Source organism: Leptonychotes weddellii, chromosome 11 (assembly GCF_054177405.1).
Source record: "Leptonychotes weddellii isolate Sample4059 chromosome 11, ASM5417740v2, whole genome shotgun sequence".
Taxonomy (NCBI): Eukaryota; Metazoa; Chordata; class Mammalia; order Carnivora; family Phocidae; genus Leptonychotes; species Leptonychotes weddellii.
Window position 1 is genome coordinate 42953612 of NC_138379.1, and position 20040 is coordinate 42973651.

The window sequence follows — 20040 nt, forward strand, 5'->3', positions numbered from 1 at the left end:
GCTGGGTGATAGACACTGGGGAGGGTATGTGCTATGGTGAGTGCTATGAATTGTGCAAGACTGTTGAATCACAGATCTGTACCTCTGAAACAAATAATGCAATATATGTTAAGGAAAAAGAAGAAGAAGATAGCAGGAAGGGAAGAATGAAGGGGGGGAAATCGGAGGGGGAGATGAACCATGAGAGACGATGGACTCTGAAAAACAAACGGAGGGTTCTAGAGGGGAGGGGGGTGGGAGGATGGGTTAGCCTGGTGATGGGTATTAAAGAGGGCACGTTCTGCTAGGAGCACTGGGTGTTATACGCAAACAATGAATCATGGAACACTACATCAAAAATTAATGATGTAATGTATGGTGATTAACATAACATAATAATTAAAAAAAACAAAAAACAAAAAAAACCCCACCAAGAGTTCATAATGATAGCCCCAATTCTGGTCCAACATCACAGGATTGATTTCAGTCTTTGCCCTTCCCATATTTTAATTCACTTCTCTGGCAGTGAGAAACTTAGCTTTCATTATTCTCAATATATTTACTTATTTGTTCAACCCTAGAATATCCAGAAATTATTTTCAGAATGACTAACCTATATCATTTTGTAAAACAAACCAATTCACTATGGTTCAACATAGTCTTATAGATAGTTGGGCTGTACAGAATATTGTGTTCCAAGTTACTTGGTTCTTTTTCTTCCTCTAGGGTATGGTTATTTATTGGAAATATAGTTAGGTTTATTTGGTTATCTTTGTTACTAATTTTGGGTTCCCTTTACCCATTCTTACTGCTTTTTTTGGATATGTAAAATATTATAACATGGTTCCAAAGGTGTAAGGTGTACAAAAGAAGTGTATGCAGAAAGGTACATACCATTTCTTTTTATCCCATTCCCAACATCCCTTGTGGGAAACCCACGTCATTAGTTTCTTGTAAATTGTTGGAAACAATTAAGAAATTCATATGTATTTTATTTCCCCTTCTTATAGAAAAGGTGACATGCCATGGATGTCTGGAAATCACTTTATATTAGTTCATAGAGGTCTTCCTCATTCTTTTTTAGAGTTGTATAGTATTTCATGATGTAGTTATATTAGTTTATTCAGTTACTCTCATGTATGGACATATTGATTGTTCCCAGTATTTTTCAATTGCAAACATTGTTGTAATAAAGGAATATATGAATATAAAAAAAAAAGAAGGGGGGGTAGTGGATGGGTAAAACAGGTGAAGGGGGTTAAAACAAACTTCCAGTTACAAGTCACAGGGATGTAAAAAAATACAACACAGGAAATATAGTCAATAATATTGTAATAAATGGTGACAGATGAACTAGACTTATCATGGCGATAATTTTGTAATGTGTATAAATGTTGAATCATTATGTTGTATATCTAAAGCTAATATGATGTTGTATGTCAATTATACTTCAATAAAAAATGCCTTATACTATGACTGAGTACATACACATACACAAGCATTCTCCACCTATATAGCTTTATAATTAGAAGTTTCATAGAAGTTACCAAGGATCTATGCAAAATACTCATATTATCTTCTTAGAATTAAAAAAAATTGATGTCAGCCCACCAAATTGATTTCCTTAGACCATGCTTTTCAGCAATTTTATGGTTCTGAACAGAAATGATTCTTTCAATTGTTAAGTAAATAAAATGTCTGGAGTTCAAGAATTAAAGTTTGAAAGATTACAATCCATTGGTTTTTAGAAATATGTCCTAATTTTGCTGTAAATATTAACTTTTCACGCATAGGCAAGATGCCTTTGGTGCTAGTTGCTAGTTTTTCTCTGATTTATAGGAGTGTGATAGAATAAGAAAGAACTTTCTAAATTATGATTTCTTTTCTTTCTACAGCTCTCATGTGTGAATGTAAGTGTAGTGTATCATTCCTCTAAGGACCTCGCCAACTGGAAGTTACAGTTTTCACCATCAGCGTACCTTATCCCTTTTGGTCTGGTTCTTTTCCTCGAAGAGTAGAAACTTCTTTCAAGTTGCTTTTGTTGTAGAGTTAAGCAAATGGCCAATAGTGGCTTTGGTAAAAAATCCACAAAATGTTCCAACTGTTCATCTACTTCTAAGAAAGGTGCATTTATTGTATGTGCCTGTAAAACAAGGCTTTCTCCAATTTCTGTGGTGGAAATGTCCCAAGCATCAAGCATTGGCAGCTCAGAATTTATGGTTTCACCGGAGAGGAAAAAAGAAAACCAAACCAGCATGGATAGTTCCTCTGGGAAAGATATGGTAAATATTGAAGATTCTCTATCCCAACATAAGTTGGAATCCCATTTCCTAATCCCATCCTCAGATTCATCGGTATCCCTTGGGCCCTTGTCAGCTAATTCATTGCTTTCTTAACTATTAAAAGAACATTCTATCTTATGTAAGAGGTGAACAAAATTGGTTAATAATTTCTTTTATGATATTTCCATCCACTGCCAAATTAGTTATTTGCCAGGATCATGAATAATTTGGAATGTTATTCCAGCTTCTTTATTTTTTAATGGCATATACAGAAATGAATTGGTTTTCAATTTGGATTAAATCTGAATTTTGGGGCATTTTCTTCAACTGGTGCAGAATGGGATTTATGGTTGTAGTTAAATATAGGGTGATTATTATTTAAGACAATTCCTGGTTTTTGGATGGGATAGCCAGTATACTTTGCAAAACCAGTTTACCTTAATTACAACCTATGACTACCTGGTCGGACTGTTTTGGGTGTATTCTACCTTTATAGAGAAGAGGCAAGTGTGGAAGATTGTAGTTGATACAGCACAACTTTGGAGACAGAGAGCAGTAAGTTTAAGAAAAGTTGGGTTCCCAGTCCTCAGAGTTGCACCTTTTTCAAATTTTCACCTTAAACTGTTATTTTTTATTTGTATTATGGTATAGTTATTGCCATATAGACATCTCTGAGTGTCTTGTTACTATATTGTTTTCATTCAAAGGATATTTTGTGAATGTTTGGTCAATAATTTTTTATATATAACCTACTGGGGATGACTGTTATGTTTTGAAACAAGGGTGATTGAGAAAGCTCTGAAGTTGCCTTCTCTTGTGATTTTAAAGAATCAATAGGTAAGTTCTATTAGATTTGTGATGCAGGTTATCATGCGAACTTGCCTGGATTCGGGGGATTAGATTGAATGGCTGGTTTCTTGTGGTCCCTTTTAGCATAATGAGCCAATGAATCATATAGGGCTTAGAATTTGGAAAAGACAGTAAATATCATGGCACACATTAAAGATTTGTCAGATTATTGAAATTAGAGTTCTTATTTTGTCAAGATACAAGCACATTATATTTGTACTACAAGTATATTACATCTTAATTTTTTTATTCCTTTTGGTGTAAGCCCTCAAAAACCTCAAACGTGGAGAGAAAAACATCTCAGCAACAGTGGAGTCGGGGCAACATTACAGAAGGAAAGGTTCCTCACATAAGGATGGACAATGGAGCTGCTATTCAGGTAATAGAAAGCAAAGTGAAACTGCTAGGAACATCTAAGTCAATGGTTAATGGCAAAAATGATTTAAAAATTAGTCTCTAAGGAAGGGAAGAAAAGAAGAAATTTATGGGTTTCAAGTATGTCAAAGTCTTTACAAAAGAAAATGCAGACTAATTATTTTTTCTGTTTATAGAGGACCAAATAGACTTTAATTAAAGCAGAGGGCATTTTTATTAGCAAAATGAGAACATTTTGGTCTTTAGGTCTTGCATTGCTGAGAGCAATCTTGGAGTCTTTGTGTAGACTTCTTCAAGACAGATGACTTGAGATGGTTTGGCTTTTCATTTCTTTGATGACTGGTAGTGAGGCCAGAATTTCCCTCATGGACCCCTCCATTTTTGATTAGATGGATACCAATATGGTACCAATTGACTCTTCCAAGGACTCTAATTATTATGGATTGAGTGTTATTACCCTTTTAGAAATTAAAATGTGTTCCTTTAACATCAGATTAAAAGAACCACAACAAGAACAACTACAAGAAGAAAATTGCATTCATGTTAAATAACTTTAAAAAGTTGCTTCAAGAGATATTTGACAATTTACTTGAAGGGATCAGAAAAACTTCCTGAGTAATTCTAACTTTTTATAACTTTAAATAAAAGGCTGGATTTTTTTTAATCCACAAATTTACTGAGTTTTAAATTTAGCAATAGAGCTTTTATAAAAATAAAATGTACTCAGCGTAAAATAGTAGGAAAATATAGATAGAAAAGTGAAAAAAAAAATCATGAGCCAGATAGAACCAATTTTAACATTTATTACTTTTATTTTTTCTGTGCATGTATGTTATTCTATTTTTTCTTTTCAGTTTTTTTCTGTTTTAAATTATGAAATATTTCAAATATATACAGATTTTTAAGAAATAACCTTAACTAGCATAATTGAAGTTTTTTCCTCCCATTAAATGGACAGGCTCATTGTAAAGTTTTTAAACATTTCAGAAGAGTATAAAAAAGGAAGTTATAGTCATCCAAAATTCTACTATCCAGAGATAACTACTCTTAATATTTAGATGAGCATCTTTCCACATACCAGTGTCAGCACCCTCACATGCACACATTTTCATAATGGGATCATATCATATGTGCTTTCACACTCTACACTGTATCATGGACTTCTATATCAATAAAAATAGATCTGCATTACCATTTTTATAGCATCCTCTTAAAATTATTACAAATAAGAAGTTATTTCCTCCTTATTTTCACCACGATGTAATGATGTCAAAGCAGTTAGTTGAAGAAAAATATTAGTTTATAAAACTAGTTGGGCAGTTGGGCTATTTCTATATCCATTCCTCATTTAAAAAATCCTATATAAATGGTATTAAAATACTGTGTCCAAGTTGTGGTTCTGTATGTTTAAAGAGCAAATGGGAGTTTAGTTTTTAAAGGTCAAGGAAAATTGGGGAGATGGTTATAAAGTTTAGATCATTTTGTTCTGTGGAAAACAAAATGGATAAATGATCATTAAAATTAGGATTTTACTCATTTTTCATAATATGTTGTTGGGAGTTGGATATAAATATGATAAAAAATAAAGTGTTTTGTCTTCTTTTAGTCATCTTAGTTTTCTGACTTTGATTCTCACTATTAAGTGGCAATAGGAAGAAGGAGGAACCAAAGTAATTATAAATCATTGAAAGTAGTGCTTTGGGGACCATCCCTTGGGCAGGATGTACCCTGTGTGAGTCTAGGAGTTGCCATTCACAACACTCAAGACCATTAATCTAAAGCTCTTCCTCCAGGATTCAACTCCACATAGCCAGTCTGTCACTTCTCTTGCAGGTGTATATATGTAGAGGGTTCCTGATTGGCTGGCTTGCTGACTGGATTTATTGATTGATTCATTCATTTACCAATTCACTCATTCATTCCATATTTGCACTGTTCCTTTGGAATGCCTTTCTTGCTTTGCTTGGATTATAGAAAAAAAGCTCTCAATTATTTGCCTTTATTCCCTCACATGCCGATCTCAGAAGCTACCTCTTTTGTGATGTTTTCACCTATTTTCCCAGCATTTTAGCTGTGGTCTCTGGCCCCAATGTTGTTTTGTATTTTTTTTTAACTTAAGACTTTATGACTTAAGTGATAATCTTGTCTCTTGAGCAGATTACAAATTCTGAGAAAATAGGAGTTGTGTTTTATCCATTTTTGTACAAAATATGTATCACAAGGAACTATCTAAGGAAATTCTAAGATGTTGAAGCTGAACATTTCTTCCTTCCTTCCTTCCTTCCTTCCTTCCTTCCTTCCTTCCTTCCTTCCACTTTCCCCTCCATGTGCCAAGCATGAATATTTTACCTACAAAGTTTCAGGGTAAGCTTTTTAAAGGAATCAAAAGGAAAAGCTTCTTAAGAAGTTTCTAGACCATCTTGGGAGAAAAACATGAACCAAAGTGTTTGTAAGAAGGAAAGTAATAATAGTGTTTGAGGACCAATGCATACGTGCTGAGGGAAGTCAAGATAATGGAACAATCACCATGGTGCAGTCAGTCAGGGAATCCCTCATGAAGCCGGTGAGTAATTAGTTGGGCATTGAATCTTTCCTTATGAAAGTAAGACAAGAATGTAAGCAGCAGCAAAAGATATGAAGACTAGCAGCTAATTTATCTGTTGTGTGGTAAAGGTGAAAGTGGTTGCTGAGAGAGAGTTGCATCTCCCGGAAAGGCTTTGGCTGCTAACCCAGCAGAGGCTTCACCTAGTGGCATTCCTTCAGCTCTTCTGTCCTGTTCTAATCCCCAGGCCTGATGTGTCCAGAAACTCTGCTCTTATTAATGCTCTGATATTGATTTGGATAAAGGAGACTAACTCCCCCCAGCCCAACCAAATTCACAAGAAATCGAAGTATAAATGTGTTACTTGTTTGTTATTTTACAGTGTGAACCAGGGTGCTGGTGTTGGAAAAAACAGTGCGTTCTTCTTTTTTTTTTTTAAATAATATTAACTTTTATTGAGTGCTTATTATGTCAGGCACTATGCTTTTTTTAAAAAGTTGAAATGTAGTTGACATACAATGTTATATTAGTTCCAGTTGTACAACTTCGTGATTTGACAATTCTGCTCATTTCACTATGCTCATCATGATAAGTATAATTACCATCAGAAGTTAAATAATAAGTGGAAGGATTCTTGGTCTGGATAGTGTTACTAAGGATGGTTTTTATTTTCTTCCCAGTGCTGACTTATATTAAAATTTCTGTCAGATACTGCTTTTTCTAAAACAAAAGGAATAAAACAATAGAAGCAATTTTTGATAGAAAAAATGAAGATTAAGTGTTACTTGGTAAACAGAAAAGCAGGAAGTATTCAATGGTTAATATGTGTTGATTTTACAGTATAGCTCTCAGAATTTGGGGATAATTTCTTTGGTGAATGTATTTTATACACATAAACACACAGATATGTATGCATTAATATTTCATTCCTCCTTTTTCTTATGAAGACATTTCCTTAATATTGTAGGTTGTTTTTGTACTTTTGAGGTTTTCCGTATTTCTCCATTAGGATTTTTATGGTTTTCCTCCAAAGGACATTTAATGAAATTTGTCAAAACTTATTTTTGGTTAATTAAGATGTTTTTATTAATATTGAAGCAAAGATGTGGTATCTTCTACTTGATTTTACCCTGGAGCAGAAACCCCCTTCCCTTGGGTGGATATCTGTCAGTATTATGTGTTCATTTTTAATACCTGATGAATGACAGAGAGAGACAAAGGAGCTCTTATTTTTTATCCAGGAATTCTATACCTTTGGAAAAATATTGGGACAAGGGAGTTTTGGAATGGTCATTGAAGCCACAGACAAGGAAACAGAAACTAAGTGGGCAATTAAAAAAGTGAACAAAGACAAGGTAAGACTTCTTAGCAGCACCACACTGAGGACACAGAGCCAGGGCTGGGGGTGGGGGGTGGGGGGTGAGGGGGGTGAGGCGATGGGCAGTATGGTGTCCACACTGATAACACAGCTGACCCTGAGGGCAGGGCTGGGGCTGTTGCCCTGGGGAAGTGTGGTCCTTGCCCAGGCCTTCTGGGAAGGGACCAGTTCTTGAAGTCAAGTAGACAAGCGCTATCTGGGAAAAGCAAATGAAGCATCAACTAACATAACCAATATAACCAAGTGAGGGTAAAGTTTTCCAGAGTGAGTTGAAAGTTAGGGCTGATTCTCAGTCTGTAGTTGTAGGGCCGGGGGCTAGAGATTGCTTAGCTAGATTAAGTCTTGGCACTATCTCCTGATGTATGTGGTTCTGAACGACTTTTCTCCTATCCTTTCTTCTCCTTTGATTCCGTTTCCTCCTGTGATTATTTATCCCACCTGCTCTGATTTCTCCTGGAGTGGACAATGACTGGGCTTCTCTTTAAGGGAGATTCTTGTTTACGTCTTGATCATTTCATTAACTTCAAAAAAAAAAACTTCTGTGCCTGGAAAAAACAAAAGACAAAATACAGTGTTTTTTTCTTGGGCTTTTGATGATAAATATTACATTTACAAAATGAAATAGTAAGTTTTATGTATTCTTTAAAACAAACTATAGTAAATTACATACCATTTCTTCCTAAAGTTTAATAAGGTAACATATACGTCTTAATAAAGGGAGATCTAGAGCCTTACTAGAAATCTTTAGAATTCTAGAATCATGGTGCTACATGGGATGTTATTTCCTTTGCCCCTTTGGTGTCAGGTAGGGTTAGGGGCTAGGTTTTAGGTTTACACAGCCAGGTACCTGCTTGCAACTTTAGGAATTCATCATCTTGCACACACATATTGATGATAAGCATTTACAAACACCAGTGAAGTCAAATAAATTTATATAGTCAATATATGAATTGGATAATATATTACTTCATTATATGCAGGTCAAGCCATTTGGGAAGGGAGGTAGGAACAGAATTGAGACTGATATTAGGAGAAATTGTGGTAACTTTCCACATCTAGTCTAGATAAGAATTCACACCTCACAGTTACTTTTTCCCTTGACCTTCTAGGATAACCTTAAAATGTGACTTTCATCCTCCTTGGGCAGGGTATAGTGGGCAGGTGGTTTCCTACTCATTCCTGAGATAGTAACGTAGAAGGATAGAGGTCATTGGAAGCAGGGATGGCCCTAGGTAAAATGTTAACTAGGTAAAGTTTGCCCTGTGATCCATCCCTTTCCAGTCCTTTAGGAACTATTATGTATTCTCCAAACTTGCTGGGGGCATGGGGAGGGGAGAGGAGGGATAAGACCTCTGTAATCCCTTTCTCCGATATTTTTATGTGGATGAGGGCAATGCTTTTCTTCAGATAAGGATGTTAATTTAGATATCAACGGGGTGACGATTGGGGTGGTTGTAGTGGTGCTGAGGGTAGAAAAAGCCCTTCCAGAATTTCTTAGATGACTTTGTAGAAAATTAGTTGCACCCTGATTTGTGCTCCCTGGGGTGTGCCTGCCTTTACCTTTTGCCATCAGGTATGGTTAAGGGGTACATGTAAGGAGATAAAGCAGGAGTTAGACTGATCTGAAGGCAAGATCTTTCTCTCTCTCTCTCTCAGGTAATTTTGAAGCTAAGGGTATCAGGAAGTGATAATTGCAGGGCTAGGTGTAGAATCTCACTGCCTATTATTTCTTTTATATATAAATATATATACTTTATATGTAAGTATATATAAATACAATCAAAACAAAACAATAACAAAGCAGAAGAAAAACATTTTGTTTTTATCTTCTCCAAATGATGTCCCTGGAAAGTAGATTTTGGTTTTATTATGCTAACATCAAAGGATGAACATGATTTTGAAGGAAATACTGAAAGGCATATTCAAAATTGGAATAATCTGTCAGGGGGACAGAGCCCATGTTGTAGCTAATTTATAGAAACAGTCCAAGAAACAGATGTGGCTTGAGGCCAAATTATATATAACTTAAAATTGGACAAAGGAAAGAAGGACCATAATTTAATCTTATCATGGAAATAAATTGCATGTTATCTTTTGAAAAAGGAACTTCTCCAAAAAATGTAGGGAAAAAATGTAAAAATAACAGGAACTTTTATATTGAGGTATGTAGGAGTGACATTCATATGTGAAATCTATGCGTCCTCATTATGAAAGGCTGGAAGCTCTGCTGTGAAGTTACTCGAACGGGAGGTGAACATCCTAAAAAGTGTGAAACATGAACACATCATACATCTGGAACAAGTGTTTGAGACGCCTAAGGTAAGGCTTGATCAGGTGATGCATTTCAAAGTGGTTATTATCACAAACGAACATCGTTGCCTTCTGAAGTCACCCCTGTAGGGCACGGTTGCTCAAGTCCTTGGCATGTGTCTGTCACTGGAGATTGATGAGGGCATTCTGGAGGGCTTTTATTATTGATTATATAATTAGGTGTCTGATGATTAGATTGATGTCTTTGGTGATATTTCTGGGTGGCTTGTTGCAAATAAATGCTTAGAATTGAAACAACTTCATGCACAACCAGATAGTGATTAGAGCTTCCTTAGAGATGGCTTTCCTTTTGCTTTGGTCTTTGGTTTCTCCATTAGGGTCTTTTGGAATATCGTCATCATTTTGCAAGGTTAGCTTTCCAGTAAAGTTGGCATGGTTATATTTGGCACTGTGCAGAAGGTATTTTATCATCTGTGTTTTACCGATGCGTTTAATTGTCCTTCTTCCCTAGAAGTTGTCATTCTTTTTAAATGCCTGTAATTTTCATTTTCAGCTGTTGTGAAGCCTGGGTTATTTGCCATTCTGCCTCCGGATTGTTTGGTGCCGGTGGGTTTGGGTGTTTCTCTGCTTGGAGGCAGTATAATATGTGGTTAGGCATGTGGACTCTGGCGTCAGATTGCCTGTGCATTTGAATCCTGGCTCTACCACTTATTAGCCATGAGATTATGATGTTACTCAACCTCTCTATACTTCAGTTTCGTCATCTAAAAAATGGCTTTAATATTAGTATCAACCTCATTTGGTTGTTGAAGGATTAAATGGAAAAACGGATATAAAGATCTGTCTCTTTAATTGTTAGCTATTCTTCTTTGTTTCCTTTGTCAGTCTCTAAGGTAGAAATAATCAGTTTGATTCATTCGGAGTGCTTAATAACTATGAAAGACCAGTTAACCTTCATGGGAGCAGTGTATGGCAATGGTGCCGAAGTCTACTCAGTTCAGTCTTAGAGTTATTATTTTTTTAATCCCCAAATCTTCTTAGAATAGTCTTGCTCTTTATCCTCAGTGTTAAGCAACTTGATTTCATATACCTTGCTATAGTTTTCCTCATGTTTCTTATGCTTGGGGTTCATGGAGCCTCTTGGATCTGTGAGTTTATGGCTTTTCTCAAATTTAGAAAATCTTTGGCCATTATTTGTTCAAATACTTTCTCTGCCTTCTCCCACTGTGGGGACTCCCAAGTACCTGTGTTAGACTGCTTGGTATTGTCCACAGCTTGCTGATGCTCTATTCATTTTTATCAATATTTTTTCTCTCTTTGTTTCATTTAACAGAGTTTTCATTGCAATGTCTTCAGATTCAGTCATCTCTTTTCCTGTAACATCATGTGTGCTGTTTCTCTTTTCCAACAGAAATTTGATTTGATTCTTTTGTGTATCTTCCACCTTTTTATTCAACATGCTCAGTATTTACTCCTCCTTATTAAATATAGTTATAATAGCTTTTAATGTTCTTTTCTACTAATTTATCATGTGTGTCATTTCTAGGTCAAGTTCGATTGATTTTTTTGTCCATTATGGGTTATATTTTCCTTCTTTTTTATATGCTTGTTAGGTTTTGATTGGACACTAGATATTTTTATATTCTTATAACTACTCTTAAGCTTTATTGTAGGACATAGTTATTTGGAAACAGTCTGATACTTCTGAAGCTTGCTTTAAGCCAGAGCAACCTTTGATCTAGGGCTATTTTTTTCTTACTAAAGAAGTAGGACCCTTTGAGAGTACTCTACTGATGTCCTGTGAATTATGAGATTTTCCACTCTGGCTAATGGGAATACAAGCTCTTTCTGGCCATGTGTATGCTCCAGTGATTATTCTCTCTGTTCCTCTTGCATGGTTCCTTATCCAGCTTCGGGTAGTTCCCTCATACACATGAACTGAGCAGTACTCTGCTGAAGACTTGAAGGGCAGCCTCTGCAAATCTCTGGAGCTTTCTCTACATACAGCTTTCTCCTTTTTGATACTCTGTCCTGTGAACTTAAGTTGTCTTGGCCTTTCTGGACTCCCAGCTCCCTTTCCTCAATTCATGGAGACTGCGGGGCTCTCTTTGTATTCCTTCTCACTGCCCCGTGGCCTGGAAACTCTCTCTGGACAGTAAGCTGGAATGATCATGGGGCTTGCTCTGTGTTTGTCCTGTCTTTCAGGAATCATCACCCTTTGTTGCCTGATGTCTAATGTCTGAAAATTGTTGTTTTATAGGTTTTGTCCATTTCTTAAGTTGTTTCAGGAGGGAGGGTCAGTCTGTTACTCCATCTTGGCACAAGTGGGAGTCCAAATCTAGAATAGTTTGAAGGCAAAGGAAATCATCATCTGCGACTGGTTTGCTGGTTTATTTATTTTAATGCACTGCTGGCCCTTGATTCACCAGATCAGATCTGCCTCCTCCCAACGCTAACTCACACAAATGCCTAGAACTTCTACTGAAGCTATCTTAAAGATGAATGGAAATTGTTACTTGATTAGGTAGGCCGTGGTATTAGTACTATCATCTAGTCAGAATTTGTTATGGTTTCTTGTGAGTCTAACTGTTCTGATCTATGCAATTATTTCTAATAATTATAAAAAGACTTCTAAAAAATGTTATTGATATAACTTTTATCAACTTACATATTTAAAATTAACATCAATTTATATTGTAAGCACTGCTAAAGTCACTTTTCTTTCCAAATAGTTCACTTACCATTTTATGTACCCATGATCCCTACAGTGCTACCAGTGGAAAAAATATGGCACAGTTCAAAAGCTTATTTATGTGTTAGACTTTGCACAATTCTTTAGTGACTTTTGAAATTCCAAAGCATCCTGAGGCTTAGTGAACCAGAATTTTGACTGTTAGAAGAAGGGGTGTTAATCTTCTGTTCCTGTTTTCATGCTTGCTGATTGAACACAGAAGTTGCATTAATAGTGGCGATAGAATAGAATCAGACCCCAAAATCTTAAAAAACATTTACAAAAATTTAGCAGCAGAGGATGGAATGGAGACATGGAGGGTAGTCTATGAAAGGTATGAAATAGGTATGAAAAAGGCTTGTATTTTAGTTGACTGTGAATCTTTTTGACTCAAGAAATGACTTGACTTTGGGAAGACCTAAAGTGATCTTAATTTACATCAACAGAAACAGCAGATATGGAAGAGACATTTCATCCGTGGCTTTTTCCCATATATACCTAATTAGTTACTAAGTCCCACCGTTTCTTCCTCTTAGGCATTTTTCACGTATTTTTTTTCTTCCCCTTCTTGTGTACATCCTGTACCTCATATCTACCCTCCATAAATAGAGGTCAGCGTACTATAGCGTGCGAGCCGAATCTGGCATGCTGCCTGTGTTTTTATGGCCCACAAGCTAAGTTTTTTAGATTTTTAAATGACTGAAAAAATTTTTTAAAGTAGTATTTGATGACATGTGAAATGTATATGGAACTAAAATTTCAGAGTACATATATAAAGTTTTGTTGTATTGTTTATAGGTGCTGTTACGCTGTAACAGCAGAGCTGAGTAGTTGCGAAAGAGATTGTATGACCTGCAAAGGCACAAATATTTACCATCTGGATCTGGCCTTTGGAGAAAAAGTTCACCGAGCCCTGCTGCCCATTACTGTTGGAGTGTTCATTTAGAAATGCAAAACTGATCATAGCACACGCCTTTCTCCCTGCTCCAGACACCAGCTTAAAAAACTTCAGTGGCTCCTTACTGCATATGGGGAAAAAATCCAAACTCCTCTGCATGACATCCAAGAGTCTTTACAACCTGGCACCAACCTGTTTTTTTCCGGCCTCACCCCTCACCGCTCCACTCTTCTCTGCCCCACCAAACTCCTAATGCTGTTAACACGGAGGTATTCGTTATTCTTTCAACAGCCAGTGCTGTGTCAGTCTTTGGAATCTTTGCGAATACTATGCGTTAAGCCCGTTCTTACCCACATCCTCTCCCCATAAATCCCGATTCAGTTTATCCAGACCTGCCTTTAATATCACCTCCTCAGGGAGCAGACTTTAAGCAGAGGCTTCTTTCCTTGGTAACCTCATGCCGTTTTGGCTATACCCCTTCTGTTGGCACTCACCACACGATATTCTATTTATAACTCTACTGTGAGCTCCTTGAGGGTAAGAACTATGCCTTATACCTCCTTGTTCCTCTAGTATCCTGCACAGTGTCTTGTACATGATAGGAAATAAATAATTTTGAATAAGTACATTGATGATTTAGGTTGGGATCATATTTCTATGATACATGTGCAATATATAATATTTTTAAAATCCTCAACTATATAATTTGCTCTCTCTCTCTCTCTCTCTTTATAAATCTATAATGTCAGAAAATGTACCTGGTGATGGAGCTTTGTGAGGATGGAGAACTCAAAGAAATTCTGGATAGGAAAGGGCATTTCTCTGAGAATGAGACAAGGTGGATTATTCAAAGTCTCGCATCAGCTATAGCCTATCTTCACAATAAGGGTAAGAAGAGAGTCATCCAGCTCATTGACTCCATGAATGCAGATGGTGCTTTTGTTTAAGGGTGATTGCATTCAGGGTTCAGAGTCACAGAAGTGATCCCTACTAAAATAGAAGATTTCATCTGAAAATTTTTCTGAATTTTTTCTTTTTAAGACTTTAATTAAATATAATAAGTATATTTTAATTAGAAACAAGGCAGGTATACAATTGCATTGTACACAGACAAGGATGAATATTTCTATTCAACTGTTTGAAAAGCAGCTAATCTTGTCAAATCAAAAGTAGGCTAAGTCAATAATAAAAGTGAAATTTCAAAACACTTATATTGTATGAAAGTGTTGAATCACTAGATTGTATGCCTGAGACTAATATACTGTATATTAACTGATTGGAATTTAAATAAAACTAAAAAAAATCTGTATATTCTAGGCATTTTTTTTAGAGTTAATTTTTAGAGCAGTTTTAGATTTGCAGCAAAATTGAGCAACCATTACAGAGATATCCCATATACCCTTATATACCCATATACCCTGTACACGCACAGCCTCTGCCTGTTATCACCATCCCCACCAGAAGGTACATGTGTTACAAGCCATGAGCCTACACTGACACATTGTTATCACCCAAAGTCCATAGTTCACATTAGGGTTTACTCTTGGTGGTGTATATTCTGTGGGTTTTGACAAATGGATAGTGACTTGTATCTACCATTATGGTATCATACAGAATAGTTTCACTACCTTAAAAGCCACATTTAGAAATTATTCTAATTTCTTTACTGTTTTTGGTTGTTATTGCTGCTGCTTTTCCTCAGGCTCCTTTTTTTCCTTCAAGTTTAGTTTATCTTACATGTGACTTTAGCACCTTCTCATTTTACACGTGAGGAAAAGTTGGTTCCAGAGAGGTGAAATGACAAGGTGAGGTGTGGCAGAGCTGGACTAGAACCCAGCGGCCATCCCACAGACATTTCCCAAGCCCCGCCTGCATGTGGTCTGTGCTAGAATTAGAAAGATACAAAGACAAGGCCCCCACACCTCAAGGAATTCAGGCTGGTGGGAGATGGAGGATAGAAAGCAAACTAATTCAGTGTGATAATTTCTCTAACGGAGAGTCATATAAAGCACAAGGAACATTAGGAGCATGAGTGCCTTGTTTGATTTGGAAAGTCAGAGAGGGATTCACAGAGGAAAACAGAATTTGGGCTGAGGAATACAGTCTCAGACAAAAAAGAAGGGAGGGCCTTCCAGGCAGGGGCAGCAATTTTTGCAAAGACAGGAAACCCAGGGCCTCCTATGATGCTAATGTCAATTCTCCCACATTAAGCTATAAATTCAATATAATGCCAACCAAAATTTCAGCAGAATTTTTTCATGGAACTTGTTAGAAATATTCTGAAGTGGGCGAGAATAGCAAAGAAAACAATGAAAAAGAAGAACAATGGAGGCAGAAGGGAGACTTGCTGTGCTGTACTTATGTAAGAAGAGGTCAGCAGCACACATTCCACAAACACATTCTGGGAGCTGTGTTAGGGAACTGTAAATGGTTGGGTAGGGTCGCCAGTCCAGGGCTCTTCAGCTGCATTTTTCCAGCAGCGATACATGTAACTTTTTATGTGGAGGGAAATGATTGCTATGGATATGAACTGAGTTAGTTATTTGCAACAGAAGTGCTTGGTGCATGATTATTTGCATGGGCATAAAAATCCTACCTGATGTCTGACATGTTCAACTGGAGATTTTGTGTCTCAGGGTTTCCATTTGTTTGTTTTCATTTTAACATATAAAGACTAGGAAAGTATGTGCTCATGTTATAGAAAAATATATTGAAATAAGTGTAATGTGTATACACATAGTCAAGTTGCAGTATGTTAAATGTGTAGATTGACAACATACGCATGGAAATAAGTAAGTAATTCTCTATTTGAAGACCTAAGGATATAGGAAACCTTACTGGGTTTGTAACTACTTTTGTCTCCCTCTGCCTGGAATGCTTGACCTTGGGCAGGATCCACCTCCCCGCTCACCAGGCCACTGGTCACAAAGAGAAGCCTCCAGGGCAGCGGGGGGATGGGGAAAGAGGAGGGAGTCAAAGAAAATGCCTCCTTAAGGATAAACCTGTGAAGAAAAGGGATTGGAATATAAGGGAAGGAACAGGGCAGAATTATGCTTGACCCTCCTTGAAGTTTTTAACAGTGGGACATTAATTTGTCAAATATATTTATTTGTTCTATTTGTGTCCCCTCTATTTTTCCATTATGCACTATTCATTTGATTTGTTGTTTATTTTCTTGGTAGATATAGTACATAGAGATCTAAAACTGGAAAACATAATGGTTAAAAGCAGCTTTATTGATGATAACAATGAAATGAACTTAAACATAAAGGTAAGGTATTAGAAATCATGGTAAATATTTGCCTATAAACAATTTGATAGCAAAGTAGCAAAGTACGTCCTCTTTTTAGATACATTTTGGAAGTTTTTGAGCAGCAAAATAAGTGGCTTGTGCTAGAAAAAAAATAAAATTTTACATAAGAGGTTGTAACTGACAAGAATAATTTTACAAGTTAAATGGTGCTATTGAATCTTTTTTAAAGTACATATTCATTTGGATAGTTCTAAATCATTAGTTAATAGCAAGCAAACAGATGCTCTGAATTCTAATTAATTCCAAAATTATGCCTGGTAATTTGATGTAAATGTGTTACAGATTTAGAAAAAAAACACACCTTGGCTGTGCCTTTGATATTAAGTTAATGCTAAAGTCTGTATTTCTCATTGAAAATTTTCCTGGGTATTAATATTTATGTCCTAAGCACAATTAATGTGCCAAGTGTTTATTCTTCAAGACTTTACTCAAATTAAGTGTTCCTTAATGTCAAATAAATGATAGGATACATTATTTATTACTTAGCACTTTAATAGCGGCTGCTTTCAAAATATATGAATGTGTTAATTTAGGAATAAAATGTTGTATGTGAATAACTCACTCTGTTGTAGAAGCTAAATCCCTATGTAATATAAGTGGGTTTAACAGCATTGTTGTTTTACCAAAGTAAATAAATATTCTTGAATATTTTCATTTTAAACTCTATGAGGGCAGGAATTATGTATGTTTTATTCACTGTTGGTACCTGGAGTAATGCCTGAAAACATAGTATGTGCTCACTTAATATTTGGTAAATGAAGGAATAATTGCTCTCTAAAGAACTGAATTGATCATGAAACCTTTTATATATTTGATATCTGTGTAGATTTTCTGTGGAGAAGGATACATATTATAATGCTCAAAGTGGGGTAATTGTGAAAACTCCTGGAGAAATTGATTTTTCTATTTAGAAAAATAGTGGTATCACATATTGATAGGAACATTTTCTTATTCCAGAAGGCCCTGGAAACTTTTCATTCAGTGTCTGTGGACCAAGAGCCTATCTTTGGTTGTATGATCAATAAATGTGCCTGTTTTTCTGCTTTCAGCCCAAGGCTGTTCCAACTTGGGAGACAAGACCAAGGGCACATACTGAATATTTAATAACCGAATGTGTACTGGCCCCGATTTGGAACTGAGCAGAAAGAGTGCAGTTGCAGCAGCAGGCCTCCAGTGGATTTGTAGCTCTACGGTTACTTTTTGACCTGTTAATTTGCTTCTTGTAGTTTTTAATAGTGTAGTAATTGTTTTAATTAGTAAACTCTAGAAACACAAAGGAAGTCATAGTAAAGAAAAGATGGTACTTATCAGAGATAGTGTCTTATAAATAATTATAAAAAGGGGCAGTTTCTGTGAATTCTGACAAGGATAATGATTGCATTTATAAAAGTGCTTTAAACTGGAACATAGCTTGAGTGTCATAAAAAATAGACGATAAACATACTACGGCCAGAATGTATTTTACGATGAAAGAGGTTTTTAAAAAGAACTTTTTTATCTGAAAAAGCTAAATGCTTTCTTTCAAAATATAACTTCCTATGTTGAACTGGTAAGTTTAATTAGAAGGAATGAGCAATCAATATCATGGGTGTTTGCTCCAGGTAGGAGAAACCAAGCTTCTCTTTACCACAGATTTGTTTCTTCTTCACAAAGAGGGGTGGATGGGAAGCCAAAGCAAGGTCCTTAGGAGTAAGACAAGGAAAGCCCCTCCATCCGCAGGAATCTCTGAATTAAATACAGAGCAATTACAATGTGGTGGAACTCCTGCCTTCAGAATGAGTAAACTCTGGGACAGGAAAATAGGTGGCTGGGTTTTTTCTTCCAGGTGACTGATTTTGGCTTAGCAGTGAAGAAGCATGGAAGGAGTGAAGCCATGCTGCAGACCACATGTGGGACTCCTATCTATATGGGTAAGTTAGTAGATTTAAAATGATCTTTCTATATAAAGAGGTAGAACCACTAATGTAAATTAAAACTTGAACGACTTGAAAGAACTCCTAAAAGTCAATACCAAAAAAAAAACCGATTAAAAAAATGGGCAGATGACATGAACAGACATTTCTCCAAAGAAGACACATAGATGACCAACAGACACATGAAAAGATGGTCAACATCACTCAACATCAGAGAAATGCAAATCAAAACCACAAGGAGATAACACCTTACTCCTGTCAGAGTGGCTAAAATCAACAACACAAGAAACAACAAATGTTGGCAAGAATGAGGAGAAAAGGAACCCTCGTGCACTGTTGGAGGGAATGTAAATTGGCGCAACCATGATGGAAAACAGTGTGGTGGTTCCTCAAAAAGTTAAAAATAGGAATGCCATATGATACAATAATTCCACTTCTGAGTATTTATCTGAAGAAAATGAAGACACTAATTTGGAAAGATATGTGTACCTCCATGTTCATTGCAGCATTATTTACAGTAGCCAAGATATGGAAACAACCTAAGTGTCCATCAACAGAGGAATGGATAAAGAAGATGTGGTATGTATGGGTGTGTGTTATTACTCAGCCATAAGAAAGAATGAAATCTTGCCTTTTGCAACAACACAGATGGACCTAGAGGGTATTATGCTAAGTTAAATAAACAAGACAGAGAGAAGAAAATACCATATGACTTCACTTAAATGTGGAATCTAAAAAAATAAATGAACAAACAAAATAAAACAGAAACAGACACTTGTAGATACAGAGAACAAACTGGTAGTTTAGGGGTGGATGGGCAAAATAAGTAAAGGGGATTAAGAGGTATAATCTTCCAATTATAAAATAAATAAGTCATGGGGATGTAAAGTATAGCATAGGGAATATAGTCAATAATATTGTAATAATTTTGTATAGTAACTAGACTTTTCATGGTGATCATTTAGTAATGTACATAAATGTCAAATCACTATGTCATATACCTGAAACTAATATAATGTTGTACGTCAACTACAATTAAAAAAAAAAAAAACAGAAAAAAAACTCAAGCAATTTGATTTTGCCACAATTTGACTTACTGGCCCTGATCAAGCTACTTTTTCTTTTCTTAGGTCAAATAATTTCATTGTTTTAGCATTTTCTCACAGTTTATCTTTAAAGATTGTAGTTTTTATTGGTTTTTTGGACTCTTCTTATAGTTGTTTATACCTCTTAGGTAATCATACCCCAAACTTAATTATTGGTTTTGTTAACTCATGCTGAAATCATGTGTGTGTTTTACTTCTTTCCAATTCTTATCCAATTTTATTACCATCTAATGGTACATCCTAAAGCTACTGATTAAATATATTTTGTAAAGCAACCGTTTATCATTTTTCTAAGTGCGACTTTTAACAGCTTTACCGAAGTACAATTTAAATGCCGTAAAAAATGTACTATTCAGTGATTTTTCTAAATTCAAAGAGTTGTGCAGCCATCACCACATTTCAG

At 35.9% G+C, this 20040-nt stretch overlaps 1 protein-coding gene across 11 annotated transcripts in view; it reads left to right on the forward strand.

Moving 5' to 3' along the window:
• The window catches only part of STK33 (serine/threonine kinase 33), a 130714-nt gene that overhangs the window by 64260 nt on the left and 46414 nt on the right, over positions 1-20040 (forward strand). For 9 of the 11 annotated variants that reach the window (XM_081798638.1, XM_081798639.1, XM_081798636.1 and 6 more), the window contains 7 exons: positions 1875-2261; positions 3376-3489; positions 7269-7382; positions 9620-9724; positions 14055-14193; positions 16488-16576; positions 18444-18528. In XM_081798638.1, the coding sequence (XP_081654764.1) occupies positions 2037-2261; positions 3376-3489; positions 7269-7382; positions 9620-9724; positions 14055-14193; positions 16488-16576; positions 18444-18528 (871 nt within the window). In that variant the 5' untranslated portion in view covers positions 1875-2036. Of the gene's footprint in view, positions 1-1268; positions 2262-3375; positions 3490-7268; positions 7383-9619; positions 9725-14054; positions 14194-16487; positions 16577-18443; positions 18529-20040 lie in introns of those variants that run through there. The other 2 variants (XM_081798635.1, XM_081798640.1) reach the window with 2 other exon arrangements.